General features: G+C 38.0%; 1 protein-coding gene across 1 annotated transcript in view; it reads right to left on the bottom strand.

The window, feature by feature from the left end:
- The window catches only part of SMG5 (SMG5 nonsense mediated mRNA decay factor), a 2,571,376-nt gene extending 2,555,408 nt beyond the window's left edge, over window positions 1–15,968 (bottom strand). The window contains exon 1 of the mRNA XM_044079814.1: window positions 15,735–15,968. Within this exon, the coding sequence (XP_043935749.1) occupies window positions 15,735–15,805 (71 nt within the window). The 5' untranslated portion in view covers window positions 15,806–15,968. The remainder of the gene's footprint in view (window positions 1–15,734) is intronic.
- Window positions 15,969–27,424: the final 11,456 nt, after the last annotated feature.

Genomic DNA, 27,424 nt, shown 5'->3' with positions numbered 1-27,424 from the left:
AGAGTAGGAGAAAGTACTTCTGCTGAACTAACAAACTTACCAAACCATGAGATTAGAAGAACTGACCTGTTTAATTACTATAAACTCTAGAAATACATACTACTAAATAATTTAGTTAGACTTCATGAATCGCAGATAATCCATACAAAAACAAAACAAAAAAAATGCTCAGAATTGGCTACTAGCACATTATAGGCAACAAGACTATTACTTCAAGTCCTTCATATATCCAGAGTAAAAGCAAGGTACCACTCTAAACAGACATACCTTCAGCCAGTCTGTGGATTGATAGATTCTAATCACTCCTACCAGAGGCCTCCCTTTCCACTCCCCCTTGCTTCGCTCGGGTTCACTCCACTCCACTCCCCTACCCCCATTCCACCCCAGTCTCATTTCCTTTATAGCTAAGCAAACCACACCCCTGTTCTATTCTCTCAATCAAGCTCCCTCCTACCACAACTATCCCCACCCCTCCCACTGCAACTCTTCTTCAATTCAACCTTTCGCACGACTTCTCTATACTTACACACTTCAGTTTCACATCCCCCAACTCCACACACATCTCCAGATAGAATAAAATTCTAACGCTGCTTGCTGCTGCACTCTGCTATCATGCTTTCTCCTAGCTTACTATTCCACTGACCTCTATAGCTATAAAATCACACACTATCCCTCCCAGACACTCACATACACCTCTCCTCACCTCCCATGCAATCCTTATCAATATATCATCACCAAAATTAACCTTAACCTTAGCTTCAATACTATTCTCTTCCCTTTAAGACATCTACTACACACAAACCCTCGGTTGTCCTTCTACAGGTATAACCAACTTATAACCAAACTGAAAAACCTAATTTTGTACTCTTTTAACACAGAAAAAACTCCAGTCAGATATCCATCCCAAGCCTGGGCCAAACTGTAACTCCCATTCAACTGACCAAGTACCTTCAAGTATCCTGTTCTTCCACATCAATCCAAAACCTCACAGACACTACTACTACATACACAACTTTACCTATTACCAGTAACTCTGATCTTCTCTTAACAATTTTAATCTCCGAAGCCTTGCAAACAAAATCCTTGAATTCCATGCTAACTTATCCAGACACTGCAGTCATAACTGAAACCTGGTTAAAGCCCAACATCGCGGACTCTGAAATAACAAATGGTTACAATATTATAAGACAGGATAGGCTAAGCAAACGTAGTGGGAGTGTAGCAATTATGGTTAAAGAGTCTCAGTCTTGAAAAACTAAATGGTCCCCCCCAGACATCTCAACTGCTGAACTTCTAATCACTTGTCTACACGTTAATCCTCAAAAAACCATAAACTTCATTGCCATCTACCTACCACCAGGTAACAACCTGCATACCACAGAATCTCTCCTGTCCTGGTCATCTTTTTCTCTTACCCAGGAAACCATCATTCTAGGTGATTTCAACCTAGACCGGTTCTCCTGCTCCTCCAACTCCCCTACCTCATCCATGAAATTATATAACTTCACCTAAACTATAAACTACCCCACCCACATCGACAAACACTCTAATAAAAAAAAAATCACTACTTCACTGGATCTTAACCAATAAGCTAAACCACGAGTACCAGGCAGGCTGTCCACCAGTCACACTAAGTGACCATGCCCCTACATTCCTAGTAAGGAAAAAATACATATCCAAACCAATATCCCTTACAAATACATCCGTAGCAAAAATATTTTTTCTCCCCTAACACCTTCAATATACTACTACAACATTGTGACTGGTCCCCATAAAAAAAAAAAAAAAAAAAAAACTGCAACTAGATCTTGCTGTAGAAACAGATTCCTTGAAATATTAAATAACCTTGCCCCCCCCCCCCCCCCCCCACCAAGGAAAACTCGCCAAATGTCCAAACAGCTCCCATGGCTATCTACTGAAACAAAAACTAATGAAACAAAGGGATAGAGCCTGGACACTATACCATATAACCAAAAATAACAATGATCTCACACTTTACAAGCAACTTAGAAATCAAGCTAAGAAAAAAGTCATCAGTGATAAAAAAAAAAAAAAAAAAAAAACAACACTTACTTCCACACCTGCCAACAAAAATACCAGCACAATCCTCAAATGTTCTGGTAAGACATCAACCACCTCCTTAAGCCCAGTAAAACCTCTACCCCTTCTCCCCTCACTAGCAATGCCACTGAGCCCTTAGATTCACACAGCTCAATTCTTACTTCATCAACTCTATCACTTGTCTTTTAGACAGCAAAATAAACCTACCACTCACTGTCCCTTCCACAACCTCTGAAGTCACAAACTCCTCCTTTAAATCCATTCCATTTCCTACATAAAAAATCCTATTTAAACTAAAACCCTGCTGCTCGGCTGCCAACCAGCTTCCAAACGAATACCTAAAACTAGTTGTTCCATCCATCGCCTACCCCATATCATTACTAATAAAATTGCTTTATCTCAGAACAGTATGTACCCAACCTATGGAAAATCTCTCATATCATATCACTATGTAAGGGCGGTTCCCATTCAGAAGCCTGAAACATCATAAGCCTGAAAATCAAAATCCTGAAACCAAAAGCCTGAAAATTCAGAACTGAAAACTCAAAAATGAAAGAAGAAAAAAAAATGAAACTCAAAAAAAAAAATAACAATAATAATGCTAATATGTCACTATAAAGACACTAATATCTACGAAACTTCCCCCCTGACCCTAACTCTAACCCTATCCTCCACTATCGCGCACACAACACACCCACCCTCCCCGCCTAAAAACCTAACTCACTACCTAAACCCTAAACCCCAATATTTGCTACTATCCATGCCTAACCTCTGCCTTAACTCTAAAAACCCAACAAAACTTAAACTAAAACTAACCCTAAATAAAACCAACCTCCTGACCCCACCCCTAAACAACACCGACAAACAGGGAGCCAGGGCTAACAATAGCCAAATAAGCAATTCATGACAATTTTATGTTTTGTTTTTTTTTTTTTCAGTTTTTTGTTTTTTGGGATTTTTTTTTTTTTTTTTTTCTTTTTTTTCAGGATTCTGAATTTTCAGGCTTTTGGTTTCAGGATTTTGATTTTCAGGCTTATGTTTGTACTGAGGCTTCTGAATGGGGTCTCTAAATGCCTAGAGACATTGCTAACTAACAACCCCACAACCGCCATTCTAATCTCCCTAGAGAGCCAAATGCACAGAGAAATGACATGAATCACTCAACTCATGAATCACCACACCCACAACAACCTGTCTACTCAGCAGCATTTCAGGAACAAACAACCTGACAAACCCAGCCCTACTCATAACCTTTACAAATACCATTCACCACCTTCAAATGACAACAGCTCTATAATCTTCCTCATTCCTTACTAATTTCATTGGCTTTTGACATCATCTACTACACAGCTCACTAACAAACTAAACTCAACAAACTACTCAATCACTCACTCTCACACCTCACTACAAACATCTATTCAACCTCAACAGGCTAACCAATGGCCAAACAGCCTCCCCTCTCCTGCCTCACCACAGGAGTACCCCAGGCACTCCCCATACCCCACCCCTCCTCTGTCAAATTTCAGCAATCAATAAGACCTCAACACATACTCAACATGCTTTCATACCCCACAAGAACTCCCACCCAAAATGCAAACATCTTCTCAGGGCATTGAACCACACCTCACCACACATCAACTCCATCAAAAAGAAAATTACCCAAACTCAGCCATCCTCTCTCCACAAAAAATCCAAAAAAAGCACAAATAATCTCTTTCTAACAAACCATCCAAACTCAATCCACCATCAGCACACCATCCCTCCACCAATGGTACCAAAAAAACAAAGATCATCAGACACCAATCAGACAGTTAAGTTAGACTTTACCACTTAAAAACAACAACTTCATCTGTCTTAAAAAAAAAAAAAAACTCCAAACCATAGCTGCCATGCCAAGCACTCGGTATCCACCACCCTATACTGCTCTAAGATCTTTACCAACCTATCCAAAATTGACCTTAAAACTAGAATCCTGCTACAACAAAATAGCCAAGTTTGTCACCAATCAACCCCACAAAACACACCACTGCTCAGTTCTCCAACAGCTCAACTGGCTGGAACTTCCCAACCTATCAGTGCTAAAACCAACTTAAACTTGCCCATAAAGTCATATTCAACCCCACAGCTCTTTCAAACCTAGTCCAGCCAAACTCATACTGCAGGCTCCTTAGGTCATCCAACAAACTAATGCTAAAAGTGACCCAGTCTCACAGCTATCATGGTGACTCCCTTTCCTCCCATAGAACAGCTAAGGACTGGAATAATCTTCCTCAGCATATCCTAAAAAAAACCTAACCTATCCACATTTAAAACTACCCCAAAAGACTATCTAAATAATAACTGGCTTTGTTCCTGTATTACTCCTGGTTAGTTCTCTTCCTATTACCACTCATCTCTTACATGAGAATCCTAATAGTGCTTATCCCTTACAGGACTAGCATATTATATAAATATCATCTCATCTTTCTTATTGTGTCTTTCAGATGCGACACACCTTTGTATAACTACACAGCTTATGTACCTCACTAATACTGCACACCATACAAAAGTTAGGCATTACTGGTATTGCTATATGCTTGTAACACGCATTTTTGTTACAGTTGCTTATGTTTTTTTTACTACTTGTACTTTTTTACTACTTGTACCTTAACTAATGTGTACTGTAATGGCGCTTTTCACCCCGGGTCTCCGATGAAAATGGGTTACCAACCCAGTTGGACACTACCCAGTTAACAAATGTAAATAAACAAACTGCACATCGCATGTTGGAAATCTTTTCCCTGCTCCTCCTGATCTGCAGTAATCTTAAGATTTTATAAAAATTAAGTTTGGGAAGCAGTCAGAATGCAAAGCACCCTGCATGTGGGCGTGGGAGGGTCACTGCTCACCTAAAACAAAAAAAAAGACTGGGGGGAATTATGGTTTATGCAAATATCATTTGGACTGGCTGACTGTATCAAAATAGTATTCGTGATTGTGTCCATCACATTACCACACACAGAATATTCAGTTCACACTAAGAAAGCTGCAGTATTGTACACTTACTTCAAATGAAAATGAACTGAATTAAAGAAGATTAAACAATGTTTATCGTTTCTGCTCAATATACAATTACTAAGGCAGATGCTTGCAAGTCTGTAAATGATTGGAAAAATGGACCTCATGCTGCTGCTTTCTTAAGCTGAATTTGTTTCATGATGTTTTGCATTATTTATATTCCCCCCCTTGTTTGAAGAAAGTTGTGTGTGCCGAAAGATTAAAATTTCTACAAGATACTCAGTTTAGTTTAACACAAAAACTTGTGAATAAACTATAAAGCTTAGGAATGCAACACAAAACAAAAGACATTTAGGGCGGCACAGTGGTGCAGCGGTTAACGTTGTCGCCTCACAGCAAGAGGTTCTCCGGTTCGATTCTCGGCTGGGGTGCCTTCTGTGTGGAGTTTGTATGTTCTCCCTGTGTTCGTGTGGGTTTCCTCCGGGTACTCCGGTTTCCTCCCACATTCCAAAGACATGCATCTGGAGCGTTTCTCCCCGGGCCTCCACTGAAAACAGGCTCTGTGGAACCTAGTCGGACATTCCCGGTCAACAAATGTTAAATAAATAAATAAAACAAATGAAGCCCTAGGACCAGTGTCACAGGGATCGGTCCTAAGGTCCAGCCTAATTTGCTGCCCTCAGCAGTTGTCCTGAAGATGGTCTGAACAGGGTGGTACATTATGAGGACTGCATGGACATCTGTAATACCAGGAAGCATTTGAAGCACCTGAGAACATAAGGAGGGCACTGTCTAAACCAGAACCACAGTCTAGAGTTTGGTGGTGCCAACATTCTGTGACAGAAGTAACAAAAATGTATCACTTCTAAGGCTTGTACCAATGAAGCAGTAAAAGATAACACAATGGAATGTAAAAACAATAGAGGGATTAGCGGACAGCCACAGTTTATGACCAAAAGAGAAATAATGCAACAAAGTCGCCATAAAAGATCCTGTGACGTATGAAGAGAAGTGTGTCAATCTGGAACAAACTAGACAAAAAACCCAAAAAGGTTAATGAGCACTGCTTCTGGAAAAGTACAATATTCTAAAGCACAGCAATACAAATAGTAAAACATTGATGGAACCAAGATAATTAATGTAAAGCCATACTTGAAATATTATAGTCAAATCAGATACCCCTAATTCTGACACCTGCCAATCCATCAAAACGTTTTAGTTAAAACTCTGTTTTACTTTTAAAAGTTATTTTTTGACAAGAAGGAAATATTTTGGCAGTACCAAATATACCTACAATTTTATTTATTTTTTTTTTTGCCTAGCAGTATATATTACTTTCCTATGGTTCTGAACACATATCTAAACCTGTCCTCTAATCTTTCCTTAACTACCATTATACCCCACAACTTCAAAACACTGATATCAGCCCCTTCGGAAATTTTGCAACCTTTCCTCTCCAAATGATTTTAGACGCAAAACCAATATTTGCTCCCTGTTAAACTTCTAATGTATGTTACAGATTAGATATAGAACGTAATTTCAAACATGCAACATGGTTTTACAGCAAAATATTGCATTACACAGCTGTCCATTCCCTGAAAGACCAAATGATACATAAATAATAAGGAACAAGATTTTTTTACAAGTACTATTCTTCTTGAATTAAAAAAGCCTTTGACAATACAAACCCTAACTCACGCCTACAAAAACCTGAATCATGTTTTTTTTTCCCTGATAGTTGTAAACCATGAGCTTATATTACGTTTCACAGTCTCAGTTCATCAAAACAAAACCATACTCCGGCGCCCTTTCTAACGGTTTTCCCCAAGGCTCAGCTCTTGGACCCCTCTGCTGTCATTTTTGTATTTATCAAAAATCTTCCCACTGACTTTCACTAAACTAACCTAGAACTTTACACTAACATAACTTTGGCTACAACAAACAAACAGGTCTCCACATTGCGCACACTACTTACAGACCGCAATGTCTTTGGCCATCCCCTATTGTAAAGGGACAAAGCTATACACGTATCATTTTTGACCGTTTTCAATTCATGCTGACACTGAACAGACACAAAGTACTCAACTAAAACTCCCTATAAATTTCTCCAGCCTTCTGACTGAGCATGTTAGAAGATGTACCTCACTACATATACTCAAGTCTACCATTGGTAGTGTTCTCATTTTTTGAACTTAATTCCTCTTAACACCTTCAGAAGAATGAAAACAAAATTCTTTAGGCTCATTATCTGACCTAAAGAACTTTTCTGCTTATCTATCCAAAAAAAGCTGCCTTCGCATTAATGGCATGGGCCTTCCTTCTAAATTTATATTAACCTATAAGCTCCTACGTGAATACCCCCCCAAGAAAACTAATGACACATTCTACTGATCACTTTAGTAGAAACCATAATGCCACACAAACCAAAAGACTTCCATTTCAACTGACAGTTTGTGAAAACTATTTGCCAAAACTGTTGTCTGGACTCCCCCACCCCATGAAATAAGATAAATCAAGCATTTGTCACACTTCCAGAAGAAAAATCTGAAAGCTCTTGTTTCACTGGTTTGATAGGACAAGGAACAAACTTATCTTCCCCACCATAAGTTTCCCTCCATGTTACAAATTAAGAGACTCATACCATCCATAGCTGGCCTTAGGCATAGGCCAACTAGGCAGTCGCCTAGGGCGCCGCTCTAACAGGGGAGCTTTTTTAGTAACCTGGATGGTGTAGGTATAGCAAGATGGGGGCACTGTGGAGACCTTTTGCCTAAGGCACCAAGCTAACCAAAGGCCGGCCCTGATACCATCACTACACAGACCTCTGTTGTACATGTTTTACTCACAGTCTAGGCAGAACATATATGCATATATTATACAACTGTAAGTAGTACTAATTTCCTCAGTCATTATTTAATACCCCTTGTGAACTTGCTGCACACACTATACTGTTGCCAACCTTACATTACTGCTGGCAGCATGTGTGTCCCCCGACAGAGAAATGAAGTTAATTAGGGGGATTTCAAAGGGTTGGTGGCAAGAATTAAAGGTGGGAGGGTTCCTATCCTCCCTTTATTTGCTTTATATTTAGAGCAACTGCCAAAGAAAATAAAAGACTCAAAAATTCAAGGAAGTGAATGGAATGGCAATAGAAAAAGTTAGCTTTATTCATATATATTAATCCATACTTATAAACCCAGAAAAGGACATTTTTGGTAGTGGGGAACATTCTGAGACAACTTCAAAAGTTTTTGAGGATATATAATAAACAAAAACATGCAACATCTCTGTCAGTGAGGACACAAAGAAAAATGAAATATTGCATCTAAAATGTAATGGCAAAATGCAAATACTTTCATGTACTATACTCAAGACTTCAATCAGACTAGCACATAGCACTTCAAAGTACAATTGGATCACATGATAAAACTGTTCATGTGATTACACAATAACTAATTTAAATGAACACAAATTATGCACTGTAGTTAACTAGTTCAACAACAGTTGCACTGTAGTTAACTAGTTCAACAACAGTTGCACTGTAGTTAACTAGTTCAACAACAGTTGCCACTTTAATGCAGCGCTGTCTAAATGGAAATCCCATTTCCATCCCAGTTACTTTTTTATTCAATACGATCAATGACAAAAAACTCTTCTGAAGCATCACACAACAAAACATATTCATGCTGGAATATTCACACACACAACATGGCAGAAGCAGAATATCGCTGAACACACCACTGAAGTGTATTTGTAAGTAAGTAAGTAAAAAAAAAAAAAAAAAAACACCTTGTTAACTGAACTTTTGCCAGTACTGGTTCAATAAAAACTGGCAATACATGTAACGAGCCTACAACTGCTACAACCAAAATATTTGTAGGTGTCTACTTCATTTGTCAAACTGGTAGCCCTGGTAGTAATAAAATGGTGGACCATCACCCACCTTACTGGCCATGTCTTGATTGGTGGTTTAAAACTTGTAGCTTGTTTAAAAAGCTATTTTTATGACTCTCCCTTGCATCTGGCCATCAATGCTTATGAAAATATGTTAGAGAGATTCAAGTAGTATTGAAAAAATCAACAAAGTATAATGCACAACTTAAGGAAGTATGGGCTCCTAGTAACAAAATCCTTAATGCAAAACAAGACTATCAGGTTGGCTTTTACTCTGCCAACACTGGCAAAAATTACAGTCCACCAAGTAATTTTTTTTTAAACTTACAAACCCACTTATGTGGTGCAGTCAAGCAGTTTGCACCTTTTGCTAATAATTTTATATAGGGAAAAATAACAGGAAGCTGCATGACAGAATTTACCAAGCGAACTACGATAGTAAGCACAAAAGTGAAGTCAGTACTTTATTCATACAAATTTATTGTGTGAAGGTTTCATGAGATTTATTTTTATATAATTGGTCATGTCTAAGAAAGTGGCAGGGGTAGACCGGGATTTGGAATTAAACAAGGCTGACCTAAACTGGCAACCTCCGGACACCAGCACCCCCCAAGGTTTAAAGTTTCATGTCAGTTTGAAGAGTCACTTAATGGTCAATTCTAACAAGTTAAGACAACTGCATAGTTTAAATGAATTTATGTATTAACGTTTTTCAAATTATTGTCATGTGAACAATTTCATCATCTGACGCAGTTGTATTTAACAGTATGAATTACTAAACCTTCTTTTGTCTGATGGAGTCTCGAGTGTAAGAGATGAAAATGCTTACATTTTCCCCCATTAAAATTTAGAAACATAAATATGTTTGCTTGTCTTTGTGTTCTCACCGACAGACATACTGCAGTTTTTGTTTGCAATTTTTTCTGGGATGTTCTTTTCACTAGCATTCCAATACAATATAAAATTAATTAAAATAAAACAAATGCTATATGAGTAAACTATGTACCCACACATCAGCTGATTCAGCAATAAGGATTCTGCTTTTTTTCTCTACTACTTTTTATGATCTGCACAGCACTGGCAAGTAACATCCCTATTGTGCGCAGATATTCCTATAAAATTGCATATTAATGTGACAGTATCCATTTGAAATGTTGGGGCCCGATTTAGTGAATCCTGAAATGCTGAGACTGAATGGAAAAATGGACTTACATACACTAAGCCTAAGATGGCCATTTCTCAGAATATTCCCTTTTCTCCTCAGTACGGCAATTTCAGAGTTGGTATATACAAATCAGGGGATGTTGGGGGTTTAACCCCCTGGAAAAAAAAAGGTTAAAGGAGAAGAAATTTGATATTTGCTCTTCTCCTGCATTTTCTTCTTCTCTTTTTGTGTGCTGGCACTTGATGTTACGAGTGCTGACATTTCAGTACTGAGCCTAATGTGAATGATTTTTAAAATCCATCTTCCATGAACCTGTTTTGTATACATACTTGTAAATTTGTAGCATTATCTCATTTTATTACTATTTGTTAATAGTACTCTGTATTAGCTTATCCTTATAGAAAAATTCCTTTAACTTTTTTCTCTTTTGTATACTTTGTCTTTTTCATATGGATGCATGGAGCTTCTCTCTCCGGAACTCCACTGAAAAGGGGGTTTGCCTTCCCTAACCCCAATTGGATTATTCTGGTAAACACATGCAATTAAGTAAATAAATATAATAGCCAAGGACATGTGGGAAGAGACCAAATAAACTATAATAAAAAAAAAAAAAAAAAAAAAGACTGAGAAACTGGAAGTTCTTCATTACGGATATAAACAGTAGGATACAAGCAGTGAAAATGTTTCTAGTCCCTTTCGTTTTCTCAGCTATGGAAAATATAAACCATAAATAATAAAAAGTTGATATTTGGGAAAGAAAGAATACAAGAAATGTGATAAGTTGATTCTTCCCACAGAACAAGGTGGTTTAGGATTACCGATTTGAAAGGATACTTTAGAACTATGCAGTGAAGGCTCACCTACATAATACAAAAGCAGGTTACAAACCAAAGTGGAAGAGGACAATGATGAAATGGGGGGGGGGGGGTCAAAAGGTAAGGATAGTGTAAGGATTTTGGATGCGGGTCCTTAAGGAGACTAACCACCACCACAGAGACTATATTCATAAAGTAGCAGAAAAAAAAAACTTTACCAACAGGAATAACTTCAAGTAAAGATATAGAGAGCAGGCAAGACGGGACTAAATTTACTTAAAATAAATAAATAAGTAAAAAATAGAATAAGCAAAGGAGCAAGGTACTGGGGTAAGAGAAAGACAGTTAAAAAGAGTGTCAGGAGGCCAAACAGAAGTTTGGACTGCAGGTGAGAGACCACCTTCCCTACCAGAGACTGAGAGTGTAGGAAGAGAGAAAGGGATAGAGTACTAAAAACGAAACCCCAACTCAGGCAGAGTTTTTAACCAAGTCTAGAACAAAAGTTGCTGTTAAAAAGCTAATTAGTAGGGCATATTGCACTATAACTATAAGAATCAATCAGAGGAGGTTGAAAAAGACTGGGAAGTGAGAAAAGAAAGGAAATATATAAAAAGAATAATGGGAGGAAAGCTTGAGGCTCCCAGCATGCAAAAGTTGTTCAGAAGGTTTAGGATTTTTGCTTGGAAGTGTTTGCATTATGTTTTTATACCCCAAGCAGACCTCAGAAAATTTCTTCCCAAAGCTGTAGCTTGCTCATGTAGCACCAGTCGTTCCCCAATCAGGCACCCCTGAACCCAAGTTTCGTTTCTTTTTTAAAAGTACAGAACGCCACTTACTACAAACATAAATGTACATTGTAACAAGTGGTCAGCTACAGTTACATCACCACCCACTAAACACTGAGACCAACTATGCAATACCAGCACCCATTTCTGAATACCAGTATTACAAGAATTCCCATCGGAAACAGTCAATTGCGCTTCCCAAACAACTTGTCCCCAGGTTCCCTACCCCATTTTCCCACCCTAGCTAGGTTTCTGATTTTCCTAAGGTAGACAGCAAATGCTGGAGGTATGATGGGACAAAGGGAGGTAACTGGGAACTTGTTTTTGAGAATGTATCAAGACAGCACATTTAAAAAACTCCATACAGAGTACTCTGTCAGAAAATAATGGGGGAGAAAATGGCTGTAACTACAGAAATTATTCCTTTGAGCTGGGACACACAATCTCAATTACACAGAATTAAAAGTAAATCTTTCTTATGTCTATTAGCTGCCAAGAAAGCAATTACTAGAAAATGGAAATCAAAATCTAAACCAACTGTATTTAAAGTACATCGGGTTGAGGGCTGGAACAGTGGTTAAAGTGTTTACCTTACAGGCACAAGGTACTGTTTTTTCATCTCTGAAGGGAAATTAGCTAGGCTTAAAAACTAGCATGCACAGACAGCTAGCCCAATACTTACCTATGTATGCACTGAAAAAAAGAACTGGAACAGGGATCTTCAGAAACGGGAAGGAGCAAATTACATAGAAATAAATGGAATATACAGAATAATGTTGAGAAAGAGGAGTGAAGTTTAAGGGAAAAAGGAAAGAACTGATTGATTCATGTAATGCTGGACTGAAAGACAGTTGTTATAAAGAAAAAGAAAACATAATATTACAATGTGCATAAATGGAAAAAAATATGATTGTTTTTAGCTAATACGACATGTGCGCATAATTTAAGGGGTGAAGTTTAGGGGAAGGAAGGAATTGATTTATATAATGTTAGACTGAATGACAGTTGTTAAAGAAAAAAGAAAACAACATGTACAAATAAAAAAACATTATGGCATGTTTTATTGCATGTCCAAGTGATATTTTAATAAAATTATTAAAAACAGAAGGTAACTGGTGCAGAACAAACAGTCATGGCCTTCAATATATGCTGCTCTTGAAGTATTTACAACAGCCTGCCACCATGGAATCAATTATCTCCAAAGAGCACTGGAGCATTTGAACATAAATGCCAGTGTTAACAAAACTAGCTGCAAATATTGTTATGAAGGTCTATAACAAAAGAGAGTGAAGAGGGGTTCTCTTCAGTAAAAGGAGTGAGGGGACTATTGCCTTAAAATAATACATATTGCAGGATTTAAAAAGATAGCAACATGACAAAGATCAGCTAGAGTTAAAAGGAAGAGGGTTTAACATTTTCCAGAATAACCAAAGTACCACTTCATTTTGGTAAAATGTGACAACCTAAGAGATGAAACTGACAGATAAAGTCAAAAAAATACATAACACAAACATATGTCTAAGACATTACTGGTGCTTAAGTCCACAAAATACAGCATGCTCCTTCACTATAAGCAAAAACATAACCAATGTGAAGTTAAGACACAGTGCATTGGTAAGGGTCCAAAACTAGTTCTGTAGATATTTACTGGATAAAAGGATACAGATTGTGCCCTGCAGTGGCATCTGACATATCGTGGCCACATGGAAAACATCTACACAGACATATGACTGCAGAGTATCAAAGTGTGAAGCACTAATTAGCCTTACTCCGGGAAATTAGCAGTAGTCTCTAATATTAATAAGAGGTTTAACCACTGCATAATGCATGGTCTTACCTCACCTAGTATTTGGCACTGTGGTCGTATGCTATCTGCAGCCAAATCTTTTACACTATACATCTACAGCACATAAAAAGACTGTAAGGCTCTCTGCTAGTATGCCCTCACTGCTGCTATACATTCGACTTCGTTTTACTGTCTTAACCCACCAGATGTTCAGTAGCAAGCACTGCCCAAACCCCACCCGACACACAGAACCTGGTGATGTTTTACTGATCTGAAAACTCCACACCAGAGGAAATAAAGTCAAGAGCTAAACTGAGCCATACTTTCTCCTACAAAATAAGTCTACAAATGCAGACTAACTGCAAGTTACTCTATCTGAAGTCTGGCATGAGGTTAATGCTAGGATGAGAGCTTTAGTACTACATATTTAGTGCCAAGGTTAGATTTAAAGTCCTTATGTCATCAAGCAAGCAGTGCAAAAATTTTTTTTTTCAAATGTAATTATGATTTCACCAGGCAGCTGCAATTCATTTCTCTCATTCTGAAAAACAGTATATGCAAACAAGTTATACCTATCCAGAAGAAAAAAACTAATACTCTAAAATGGAAAAAAAAAACTAATACTCTAAAATGGAGAACAGACAGCTGGGAGGCAGAAAGTACCATTTTGGAGTATACTCCTGCTACATGACGTTTTAGAAAATCATCTCTACTCTTTTCTGAAATAACTCACAAGCTACCCATGTATGTCAACAAAGAGTAATGCATGTATATGACCCATCTGCAGGCTGACCTCCTTATCACAAACATAATCTGGCTATGCAAATTATCAGCTCTGCTGACTTAAAACACTGCAAGCTTAGATAGCAAACTATAAACAGGATACATTATTTGGCATGCACCTGTATTTAAGAAAACAGACTACATATCTCTTTATAGCTTAATATTCCATTACACGTTTGTATTATTACTAATCATCATCCTGTAATGAATGGCTTACTATTCTTATCATTATCACCTAATAAGTGATTTATCATTATATACTGCTTTACTTATTGGAAACAGCCCTTTTGCAGCAGAAACCCTATCAGGCTAACCAGGTACTCAACTATAAGTAATTAAAATACATTTTGTTGAGCATCTAATATCAAAGGTTACTTAGTTGTCAAACTGTACATGTTCCTATTACAGGTCTAAAACCCTTCAACAGCTGAACACAGAGGGTTAATGCTATAAATTATATGCGTTAGCTTATCTTAGATTTATTACTGCTTCAATTTTAACACTGTCCATTTTCAACCAAGTCCTGAAACGTGTAACTTGTGTCCTTTTTGCTTATCTGCTTAATGAATATTTTAAAAAGTTACACATGTATATTTAAATACGTTCCCCCACTCCAAATAATTTGACATCACAACTGTATCAAGAAGCTTTTAGTTCTAAATTTGTCTCAAATGTCAAGATCATAAAATCAGTCCAGAAAAGCCCCAAATCCTTTGACTAAAGCACAGCAAAACAAAGTATGTGTGGAATCCAGGTAAGCAAACCACATCTAACAGGCTGTGAAATGAAAAAATAAATAAAATCCATCTACACTAAAATGCATGAACAAAATTATTCACCTTAATCATTACATCGTCAAATGTCACAGAAGCAATGTACACACCTTGACTATTTACGTGCAGCAAGAATGCAGAAAATATTGGAATACACACAAATGCACGTGCTAATTAACACGTTTTCCCTTATTTATGCACTTTACATCTGCAATCTCTGTATTTCCGTCTCACTTATTTCCAATTTCTTTTAAATTGTGAAACAGATTGCCTTCCTGTAATTTACTCCTATCTACCATTTATCCTGCAATCCACCAACCTTCCTACCCACTCCAGTGTCTCTGCTTATTCCTGCAACACTGTCCCCTCACTTGCAACTCTTAACTGCAATACTATTTACGAGACAATGTCCGTTCCATTACCAAAACAATCCAATGAAGCCTCTAAATAAAAACAGTCAGACCCCCCCCCATTCATTATCAATACCCAGTCACTTATAACTATTTAATGTATGCACCTACCTATTCTCCTGTTCTAATTCCACTATTATTGATTTTAACTGCAAACTTCTATTGCTAAGGGTACAGCTCCACACACCATCTCAACACACCCTTACCTTCCTCTACCTCACTCATAACCCCCACTTCTCTACATTAATTTTCGGCCCCCATGTACCTGTACAGCCGCTTGGTGTGTAAAGCCTTAGCCTCGGGCTCTCCGTTTCCTTCAGTGGCTCCCTGACTCATACTGCCAGTTCACTATTTTTTGCCTCGTATCCTTCTGTTACCCAAACACAGCTTCCGCTTATTGACCACTCTGTACTCCTACCGTCAACACCGCCGCCATAGCTCGACAGCCACTTCGCGCGAGATACAACACACCTCCACGAGATTTCACGTGAGTCTGCTGTTCAGAAGACTTTGTTGTTGGAGGAAGTAGTATTGAGTGAGTTTGGTGTACTGGGTCTCGTTAAGAATATTGAAAATAGTGTATATAATTTCAAAATCTGATAGTTTACACTGCTGAGTTTGATAAACTAAATGCTTTCTGAATTCGTATACATATATATATATATATATATATATATATATATATATACATACACGCACACACCTTTAGGCACCAGCGAACCCTGCAGTCGCTGGGGGCCCACAACCACAGCAAGTTATCATACTTTGATAGTTTGTAACATGTCTGTCAAACCAACAAAAGCTAGTACAGCAGTCTTGCATACTTAATAAACCAGGTGGGTAATGTTTATTTATATCTCCTTTAAAATTCAAAAATATCTTTGCTTATAGTAGCAGTGTTTTATCAGTCAAGAGTCTTCACAATTCCATTAAATATTTTACCACTAACATAGTGCCCATGGCTTAGTTAAACCCTGCTGATGGACATTCTTTACACTAAAACTAACAACATTTATTTTTGTTGATCGGGCTAGTCTAGCTGGATACATATCCATTTTCAGCAGAGGCCCGGGGAGAAAAGCTCCATGTACAAATTCATTAAGGTATTAAAAACTTAGCAAAAAAGACTAGCTACAATTAAACAGCATAACAAGTACAGAAGTTAGTATTATGAACACTGTACAGAGACATTAGAGTAGATATAGCATAATCATACTTTAAATTCTACAGAGGGGTTGCAAATACAATCATGCAACAGTTAACATAATTAAGCATCAACATTCATTTGAGAGACAAGAAACTTAAATCCAAAATCACAAAGTAAGGGAAAGAAAAGAAAAAGAAAAAAACTAAGTGGAGACAAGGCAGGAGAAAGAGCAGGTAAAAAAGGGGTTGGTAGTCAAAAGTCAGTGACTCACAGGGGTGGGGTTAGTTAAAAAGCATGAGAGGAGGGGGCGAAAAAGTAAAAGTATGTTTTAATCAGACTTAGAGCAGGGACAAAGCCATTGTCCTTTTAGGTAATATCTGAGGTGTTTCTTAAAGAGTTGTGTAGAGGAGAGAGAAGTGAGTGTGTCAGGAAGCTTGTTCCAGATTCTACCAACCACATTGGAAAAGAGTGAATCTCCTGCTTTGTTATTTGATATATTGTTGGCAATGTGTAACTTGTTAGCTGAGCGTAGTGTTGTAAGATTTTTGTATGGGGAGATCAGATTAGAAAGGATAGGGATGTTAGTAGGGTGGTGGAGAATTTTTTGAGCAATCAGAAGTTGATTATATTGTAGTTGGTTCTGTAGTTCTAACCAACTGAGTTGTTGCAGGTTGCAACAGTGGTGGGTTCTATAAGGGGAGCCAGTGGCAAATCTAGTGATGTTATTATAGCTCATTTACAGCTTGGAAAGATTATGCTTAGATAGATTGGTATATATGGCAGATGCATAGAACAGGCAAGATGTAAGTTGAGTCTGGGCAATAGATTTCCTAGCTAATGGGGTAAGAAAGGGTTTAATTCTGTACAGAGAGCCTAGTTTTTTATTGATGGTTTTTATAGTATTGTTAACATGGTCATCGAAGGTGAGGTTATGGTCAATAGTTATTCCAAGGAGACGAGCGGTAGAGTCTGGGGAAATATAAGTACCATTGTTAGAGGTAATGGTAAAGTGGATTTGTGGTGATTTTCGGGTGGGAGTAAATAGTAAAAGTTTTGTTTTTTTGGGGTTGAGGAGGAGGCAGCATTGGGTAAACCATATTTCTACTTTATTAAATACAGTTTGGGTAAGGGTCTGGAGGGAGGAGGAAGATTTGGCAGTACAGATAATTGTAGAGTCATCAGCATATTGTATACAGGAAGTTTGTAGAAAAGCAGTATGGAGATCATTAATGAAAATGGAAAAAAGAAGAGGTCCTAGGATAGAGCCTTGGGGTACACCAGTGTCCACTGGGAGGGGTGTGGATAGTTTATTGTCCCAGAGTACTGCCTGCTTTCTGTTTTCAAGATAGGATTTAAACCAAAGGATTGCTTGTTGGTCTAGATGTTGTGCTTTTAGTGTATTGATAAGTAGGTTATGATTAACCATGTCAAAGGCTTTAGATAGGTTGATAAATAGAGCAGATGAGAGAAAGTTGTTGTTTCGATTCTTGTTAATACAGTCAGTAAAAGTTAGTAGGGCAGATGTAGTACTATGAAAGGGTCTGAAACCGTGTTGGCAATTAGCAAGCAAGTTATTGTGGAGAAGGTGCTGAAGTAGTTGATGGTGGATACATTTTTTCATGATTTTAGCTAAACGGGAGAGTAAAGCAATTGGATGGTAGTTGGAGGTTTCAGTGGATTTACCTCCTTTGTGTAAGGGGATTATATGGGAGATTTTCCATAGAGAAGGGATGTAACCTTCAGAGATAGTTCTGTTTATAAGGATGGAAACAGGGTATGCGATGGCTTTAGCAGCGATTTGAAGGTATTCTGCTGGGAGACAGCAGAAGGGGTGCAAGGTTTAAGTTTTTGAAGGAGTTTGCAGATAAAGGTAGTTGGTACTGGTTGTAAATGTAGGGGGGGAGAATTGTTGGTATGTTGTGTAGAAGTGGGTGTAATGTTCTAGTAAGTGTTTGAATAGCTTCAATGAAGTAGTTGTTAAAAGCATTAGCTATTTGCAGAGGGTTGTTATGGGGGATAGAGCTGGGAGAGGGAGTTCTAGCCTGGCCTGGTTTGAGGAGTTTATTAATGCCAGACCAAAACTTTTGAGGATTATTAGAGTTTGAGTGTTGAAGATGGGAATAATAGTTTTTTTTGTCTAAGATTATATCTTTTTTGACGGCATTTCTTAACTGTTTAAAGTAGAGATGATCTGCTGGGCTTTTGGAGGTTCTCCATTTTGCCCAAAGTTTGTTCCGTAGGAACATTTTATCTTTGGTTTGTTTTGTAAGCCCAGGAGCTATTCTGGTCCTGACTCTAGAGGAGTGGATGGGAGCATGGCTGTTCAGGATTTGAAGGAATTTAGAATTAAAGAAGGAGACAGCATCATCCAGATTAAGTAGCTTTAGTAATGACCAGTTGCAGGCTTTTAGTTCATTAATCAAGGACTCAGATTGGAAGTATTTTTTTGACCGATAGGTGATAAATATGTTGTCTTTGGGGCTAGGTTTCTTTTGCTTGACTATGTAGGTTAGAATGTGGTCACTGATGTCATCTGGGAGTGATCCTGTCAAGTACATTTCAGGGTGATTGTTAATTAGTATCCAGTCCAGAGTGGCTTGTTTAGTACTAGGTTTATGGATTCTAGTGGGGGTGTTTATTATTTGAGTGAAACCAAATAGGTTTATGTGGGTCTTAGGGTTGGAAGAGTTACATAAGGTCCAGTCTATATTAAAATCTCCTAGTACTATTGTTTCTTGAGGTAGGTGAGTGGATAGGCTGCTAAGTATGTTTTCGAGGGTAGTGATATTATTACCTGGAGGGATATAAGAACAGATTATATATATAGATTTAGAGCTATTAAGTTGGAGTTTGACGGTAAGTGTCTCAACATTGGTATTTGAGGGTAGTGCTACATGATAGGGAGAAACAAGGAGTTCAGATTTGAACAGGATTGCTACTCCGCCACCCTTTTATGAAGTGCGGTCACATCTAAGGATATTGTAACCAGGTGGGATTATTTCTTGGTCCTGAGTATAGGGTTTTAGCCAAGTTTCTGTAAGACAGAGAATGTCAAATGCATGGGCTTGAAGGAGAGCATGCAGATGGCTAGTTTTCTTATTAATGCTGCGAATATTAAGATGTGCTATTTTGAGGGAGTTATCTAATTTAGAAGAGGTGGAAGTGTCATTTTGCCATTGTTTTTGTGGATTGACCTTTAGTGGGATTGGGCCAGGATTAGGATGAATGTCTCCACCTGTTAGAATATTTTTGGATTGTATTAAGGAAGTTTTTGAGAATTTATTAAGTTTGGGTGGGCATAGCCTATTGAGGAGGTAAGTAAGATGAGTATATCTATGGAACTTAGGATGCAAATAAGCTGAGTTAGAGGTAATGTTACAGTGAGAGAGGCAATTGGGAAGTAAGGTTGGGAGAGTTTGTGAATGTGACGCTTTATGAGCTGGTAAATACTGATCATAGGCAGTGAGGGTATAGGTAAAGGTTAGAAATATGAATAATGAACAGAAGAGAAAAATATGTTTAAGTAAAGGTTTATGAGAGTAGGCCATTAGGAATGATCAAGTAAAGGTGGTTTAGAATATAACTGAAGTGAAGGCTAAGTTAATTGAAAGGTTAGAAAGGATAGCTGGGGTAAGTAGTGGGGTAGGAAGAAAATAGTTTTAGATGTAAGATAAGTGGTAAAGTTGCAGAGAAGGGATAGTGGAGATGATGGAGTGTGCAAGTGTAAGAATAAGAAGAGGAAGCTATAAGAGAATTTGTTAGTTTGGTATTAATAAGATATGGAGATAAGGGGAGGAGTTCAAACTATTTAGTTGTAGTGATTTGATGGGAACTATGGTGGGTGTGGTTTGTGAAGTATAAGTGTAACAGCACTGGGGGTGGGTGGGAATTGGGGGTAGGGGAGCGGAGTGAGCCCGTAGGGCGAACGGAGCGGGCTACAGCAAGTAGTGAAGGAGACAATCAGTGATCGGAGCAGCCCAGACAGAGAAGATAAAGCAGGTGAGTGGCTTCAAGTGAGGCAGGTATAGCTAGAGACCAAAGGAAAGAGAGAGGAAACAAAATAGCATACTAGTCTGCTAAGAGTAGATGGAGATAGGAGAATAGGTTGGGGGCAGTGAAGGAGAGATATAAGGAGTGATTATACAAGAGGGCAAGGGAGGCGAAGGTGAAAAGAATAGTGTATAGAGGTGGAATAGTACAAGTAAGGGGGATGAGGGTAAAAGTCCTCGTAAGAATGCTACCTAGTGTTCAAGGTTGAAGTACAACAAGTGACAGAGGGCGGAAATTACTTGAAGGAAAGGCTAAGGTAAGCTGAGGGGAAGGAAAGAGACAGTATAAGACTTGGAGAGGACTCTGGCTGCTAGTGTTCCTGACTCAGGGGCCAAAATAATACAATACAATTGCAAGGACGTACTTTGTAAAATACTGGAATGGCAGTAGTAAGGTATTGGGACAGCAGAGTGAGTGGATCCAACTGGACACGGCTTGAAATGTTGAGGGTATCCTTAGTGGCCAAGTAGGTTCCTTAGTGCAGAGTAGAGGATGGAAAGCTAGGAGGGTAAGAAGGTAGGGAGAGAGGGTGTTAGTGATATAGTGAGTCAGACACAAATAACTCTGGTATTTAAGTTGATGCAGTAACAATTCCACACTTTAGCATACAGAATAGTAAAAAACTACTAATAAAATTCTGGTATATAAAAATTAATGTAGAAAATTCCGTACAAAAAAGCATGTAACAACCACTTGGTATGTTAAAAAAATGGGTTCCCGCAGAGGGAAGGAGTGATACAACTTAAAAATAGTAGGTACTATGATTATCGAGTAGCTACCATGAAGTATACTTGAGGCTCTTATCTTTCAATAATAATGTTCATGAAGGTATTAGCAGTGGCACATCTTTTAATAAATCTTAAGGAAAAAAAATAAGGAACTAGACATTGGGCAAGTCTCTCTGTAGAGAGAAATAGAAAGGTAGCACTGACTAAGTATTCAGAAATGTTAATGAGCAGTATGAATAGAGTAGGAAGGTATATCACCAAAATGGGGCTAAATACTCCTTGAGTATATGCTTTTAAATTGAATATTTGAAAGTTATGCTCTTAACAATTGTAGAGTAAAAGATACAAAAAATTAGATGATTTAGGGGCTATACAATGCAGTCCATTACACATTAAGTGGGTAGTCTACGCAGGAAGAAAGAGCAGAAAATTCACTTTCCAAACAACTGCGCAACCACAGACCACGTGGGAGAAGGTCCCGACCAAGTAGTTGTTAGCGCTTTTTCTTCTTGTTTTATATTTGTTAGTATTTACTTTTGATTTCTTTTTTGCTTTTGAAGAACCCTCCACGAACAGAACAAAGATATAATCTTAAATTACTTTAACATTTTGCGCATTGTGAACACTAGCCATGTAGGAGAAAAATGATAAGTAAAGGCGGATGCTAGCGTTTCTGAAAGCTTATAGTCTCTAGCATTTTAAGACATCAATGCCCAACATTGTTTGCAATGTAAACACAACCTTATGTAAAAAATTAAACAGTAAAAACGTTTGCTAGCGTTTCTAGTGTTTTTAAAGCACCATATCCCAGGCTTTAAAAGTATACAGTATCAGATGTAGAACAGGTTTGTTCTAAGCACATTACATATATCCGTACTGGAGAAGCAAGTATTAGCGAGCATTAGCAGAAAGCGTACACATCCAACGAGCCAAACATTAAACATAGCCAGCTTCTGGTACCTGCAATACCCGTGGCTGCAAGGAGGCCCCCTTAATCATCCTTCAATGTGTGGGGGCCCCACAAAAGCTGCTGCTGCTGGTTGGAGAAAATGAGAAGAAAAATGTAGTAATTTCATGATTATTCTGTTTAACCTGAACAAGCATGTGATATGACTTAGGATAAAGCTGATAATGAACATGAGCAAGGTAAGCACTAGAGAGATCAGCAGCCCAGTGACCAGTGCCCATCCATACCTTGGATTTTAAGAACAGCTAATAATTCTTATCTTCATGGATGGTTTTCTCTTTTAGGGAGTTTTATAAATACTTGCAGAACACCAGATACTGTAACTCTCAACTTCTTCACTGAATAATTCAGTGCAATGCCAATAATAGCAGAATAAACCACTATAACCTATGAAACCTATAAAGGCTCAAAATCAGGAAACACATTTTAAACATTAGTGTGTGTGTGTGTGTTTGAAAAAATGTTAGTGAATTTTATCTGTGCACATGCAATAATGCAAGGACATAGGTTCATAGGTTAGTACTAACCTATGAACCTATGAAATACAATTACACCAATACATTATTCTTCTGAGTGTCAGCAAAAACTGTATCTAACAGGAAATTATATTTCAAAAGGTCATAAAATATATCCCAGAACATTCAGACACTTAGATCTTCTAAAACTCTGGGGGATCCCTACTCCCCAGACTGTATAAATGGATACAAGGGGCTCCCTAAATCATCCTTGACTGTGTGGGGGCCCCACAAACACTGTTGTTTGAGGAAAAATCAGGAGAAAAAATATATTCATTTTCTGATTATGCTCTTTAACCTGAACAGGGCTGTGATATGACACTGTTATGATAAAGCTGATAATGGCCTCTGCTCTCAGCTGCACCCATTCTAAAACCAGCCCCATTCAGATGTGTGTGTACAGAAAGCTGCTGTAGGTTAAACGGGGGGAGGGGTTATAGTGTTATTCCTCACAGGCAAATCTTAGAGGTGTGCACATGAGGTCAATAAGGTTTACTACCATATGATCGACGTTCGCAACATATTTCGAGCTAAAACGTTGACTCAGATATTAAAAATGGAATGTCGAGAAGGTCAGAATCTCACAAACTTCCTAATGCGACTTCAACCAATCTTGACATCCATGGACTGATGTTGAACACTGCATACCAAGGGGCAACACTATGTAGCAGGGGCAAGCCCCTCTGTGCCCCTGATGTGGAGAACTGTGCCCTCACAGCCCTGCAGTTTAAATATTCCTACACCGAGATTGCACTACAGTGGGGAAAAGGGCAAATTTCCTGTTCCACACTGGACAGTGATCTTGTCAGAAGGCCGACCACATATGTGCAAATGCACACTGCATTCGCTAACCAAAGACTCGCATGAATGAAGGTTTGACAACACGGGTTCAGCCAACCAAATTTTGGCATCCTGTAGTCATCAGACCTTCACCCGGAATTATGATAGTAAACTGGTCATTAAAGCTTGTGTTTTGGTTGAGGATAGTGTGGTCATTGTTTCTTTTACTTTTCTCACATACCTCAGAGGTGTACAAAGAAGATTACTACAGCTTGTGTAGGAACAACAAAGTAGAATACATTACTATAATTATCATTTTTTTTTCACTTTCCTCACAATCACACTTAGGACACATATACAGGTGGCTGCCTTTGACAGTTTGGGTTGAAGAATGAGGAGACATACTAAGTATATGTATATCCTCAGTCCTTTGAAATTCATGACTGTGGCAATTTGAACCTCTGCCTTCATCCCAGTCTAACCCCCAGATGGATGCATAAGCAGTCTTTTGGGAGAATCGTGAGGCAGGCAGTTCCCAGATAGGACCTGTGTATCCAGACAACAAAGGGTTGTTAGTTTATTGCAAGCTACTGTTTTGTCATCTCTGAACATTAACACTTGGGTGCAGCTTATGTCTTCTTTGAAAGAAAAAAAAACTGAAATTCTTTTCTTATTTCCTAAATGGTTATTACGGTACTGCCTTGGTCAGAAAATGTATGTTGAAAGGATGCAATGAAAAGTAAAGCTGAACAGCAACATCATTTCTTTACTTAATCATAATTTCTGTTCAAGCCATTATTGGATGAAAAGGTATGTGAAAAGAAAAACACTTTAAAATGCACTTCAGAGCATATAGCATCTTGAAAAAGCCAAAAAGGAAGAAATAAAGTAATGTGCATAGTATGCAAAGCCCAAGATGGGGAGGGGGGGGCGGGGAAGAGTGGAGGCTATTGAGTGTATGGGGAAGGTCTGAAACTGTAGGCCTAGGGCACCATTTCACATAAGTTCAGACCTGTACATAAAGTTGCTGCAATATATCATTGCTGCAACTAAATGCCAGTAACTATAAATGTCCCTTTCTGAGACAGGCCAACAATATTGTAGCTAAAGGTCAGTCTGTGCATACTACTCCTAAAAGTCTGCAGCATGAACTAAAAGATTGTTTACAAAGGGTGGCAGTGACAGGGTGATGCATAGACTGGAAGTGCCTAGAGGGCCCCCAGCTTGACATCTGCTGGGGGCCCCCAAAATGCTAACACCGGCCCTGCACACCTTAGGAGTACTGCAGCGTTTGATAAACCATTTTCAAGCTCGGAAAATGCCTTGCTATTTTTAATTGAATTTAAATATACTTCTTACTTTCTGAAGGATATTTGTTTTTACAGTTCATTCCCAGTCCACTTGTACTCTTTATGTTCATGCTGCAAGATATTTTGCATGAATATGAAAAAACTATAACGTGCTGTTTGCTTTTCTGTTCCACTATTTACTTATTTTTTCTCTGTAAGGACACAAAATGATGTATGATAGGTACTGGACAATGATTTACACACATCTTCGAAACATTATGGGTAAGCAAAAAAAAAAACTCTTCGATTTGTGCAGAATGTCCAAATTTTCGAGCCATATCTCTGGTGTGTTTCTCATAGAGTATGTGGTTTTCTGACAAATCACTTAGGGTTGAAGTTGGTAAATAATAACATGTTTGAGTTTAAGACTTCATATCCTTCACAAAATGCTTCCTAATACAAAAAACATTTTATTCTCGAAATTTTCCAGGTTTAAAAAAAGAGAGAAGTTTAAAATTACTGTGGGTCTCTGTTCATTTCACGCATTATCTTTGCATGTTGAGAGGTATGTTAGAAGAGCAGCTTCTTACTTACATTGTACTATGTTATCAGATGTATTCATTTTCATTGTAAATTATATTACCTGAAAAACTTGGCTATTTGTTTTTTCTGGCAGGAACCCCCTACTAATACATTTATCTTGAAAATACAGTAACCCATATATTAATTTAAGTAGTGAGGCATTGTGGATCCATTCTTTCATGATGTCACAATATAGGTTTTCTTCTCTGAGTAAAATCGCAGGGGACCCTCTTATCAATCACCAAAATAAAAACACACAAACTTTTCGCATAAAACATTTGTATGATTTGAAGTTGTATGTGCTAAGCTATGCTACATAATCAGACACCTCAAACAGCTCCACAAGATTCATCACTGCAACACAGCCAGAAACCTGAGTAACTTCGATAAAGAAACATTTACTTCCAGCCTGCCCCAGATCAACTGGATTCCACTTAAAACAATCCCCTTTGAGGAAGTAACATTTAATGCAATATTTCTGAATATCCTGGTAGAACAAGCACCAGTAAGAACATAAAGAGTTAAAAACAAACCAGCCCATTGGTTAACTAAAAAAAGCAACACAGTACTTTTCCGTTAACAGGGCAACAGGCAAGATGTGCATTTGATGTGTTTTTTCTGATTTTAACATTGTCTTTGTCCTGATAGTATTATGGATTTTCTCATGTCTCAGTACTGCTTATTTTAGTCTTCTGTCCTGGTTTGAATTTTGGATTTCTTCTCACAGTACTATTGATTGTTCCTGAAACAAATGAAAAAAAAAACGAATATCTAAACTGATTTGTCCATTAAGTAACAATTCTTCCAAGGTAAGGTCAATGTTTCTATAAGATATATTAATTTCGTTCACAGAGGTCTCAACATATGTATCACTATATAGCAAATCAAATATTTTACTATCATAGTCAGAAGTGTTCATAATAACGAGACCCCCTTGAACTTCTTGAATTAAAGTGGCAAATTAAACTTAATGCCAGTAAAAAACATGGGCTTAATGACGGGATCAGTATCATGGCTCTACTGAAACTGAAGTCTTTGTATTTTTTATGAGTGATTACCAACTAACAATGAGTGGTTTTGTGTTGTGGTTCCTTTAAAATGTGTTTTACCTTGTCATGTCATTCATTGTTAATTTCCTGGGGGAAATGATGTAACTAATTTGTGGGGTGGGATGGGTTATTTAAGCAGTGTTTTGCACTTTGTATTTGTATTCTGATGAAGTCAGTGGAGTCTGACGAAAGCGCTTAATTGAATAAAGAAGAGTTTTCCTTTTATCCGGATCTGTGGTATGTTGGCTGCCTACTTCGTTATCTGTTTTTAAAACTAAACAAGTGTGAAGGATGCAATATCTGAGCCGTTTTGTCCAGGTTTACAGTTATCCTCTGAATTATGTCTATTGCTCGCCAACCATTGTGTTCTGTCTTCCGCCAATGAAATTCTGCTTTGAAAATCCTGTAACTTGACTGAATAATCAATTTGTGGGTTTATGGAGGTGGCATTATCTACCCTTATCCTCGATGCTGAATCGAATACTCCTTGGGTAGAGCTCACAGTTTTAAAATGTAATTGTTGTGTCAAAGGAGTCAAACGATCAATAAATTTAGTAAGCTTATCCATAACTTGTGAGGACTTGCAGTGTTGATTAGAGATCACAGTGCCACTACAAAGAAGGTCCTATGAACCAGAACCAGTAGTAAGAATTGCCTCAGAGGTCATGGAATGAAACAATCCAAGGACCAGGAAAAATACAAAAAAAGTGATATGGTCCAGGAGATCTAAAAAATGTTTTTTTTTTTTAAAGAAGCGATCCACAATCTGTTGTTAACAAGATAAGCTGGTAGATTGTTGATTGTTGTGGGGTTAAATATGTGCCCCTTTTAGGACAAGGCTGTAAGGA

This window comes from Protopterus annectens, chromosome 8.part0 (assembly GCF_019279795.1).
Source record: "Protopterus annectens isolate FY-2018-M chromosome 8.part0, PAN1.0, whole genome shotgun sequence".
NCBI lineage: Eukaryota > Metazoa > Chordata > Ceratodontiformes > Protopteridae > Protopterus > Protopterus annectens.
Note: the sequence above shows the minus strand (reverse complement) of the source record. Positions and strands in the feature narration are given on the sequence as shown.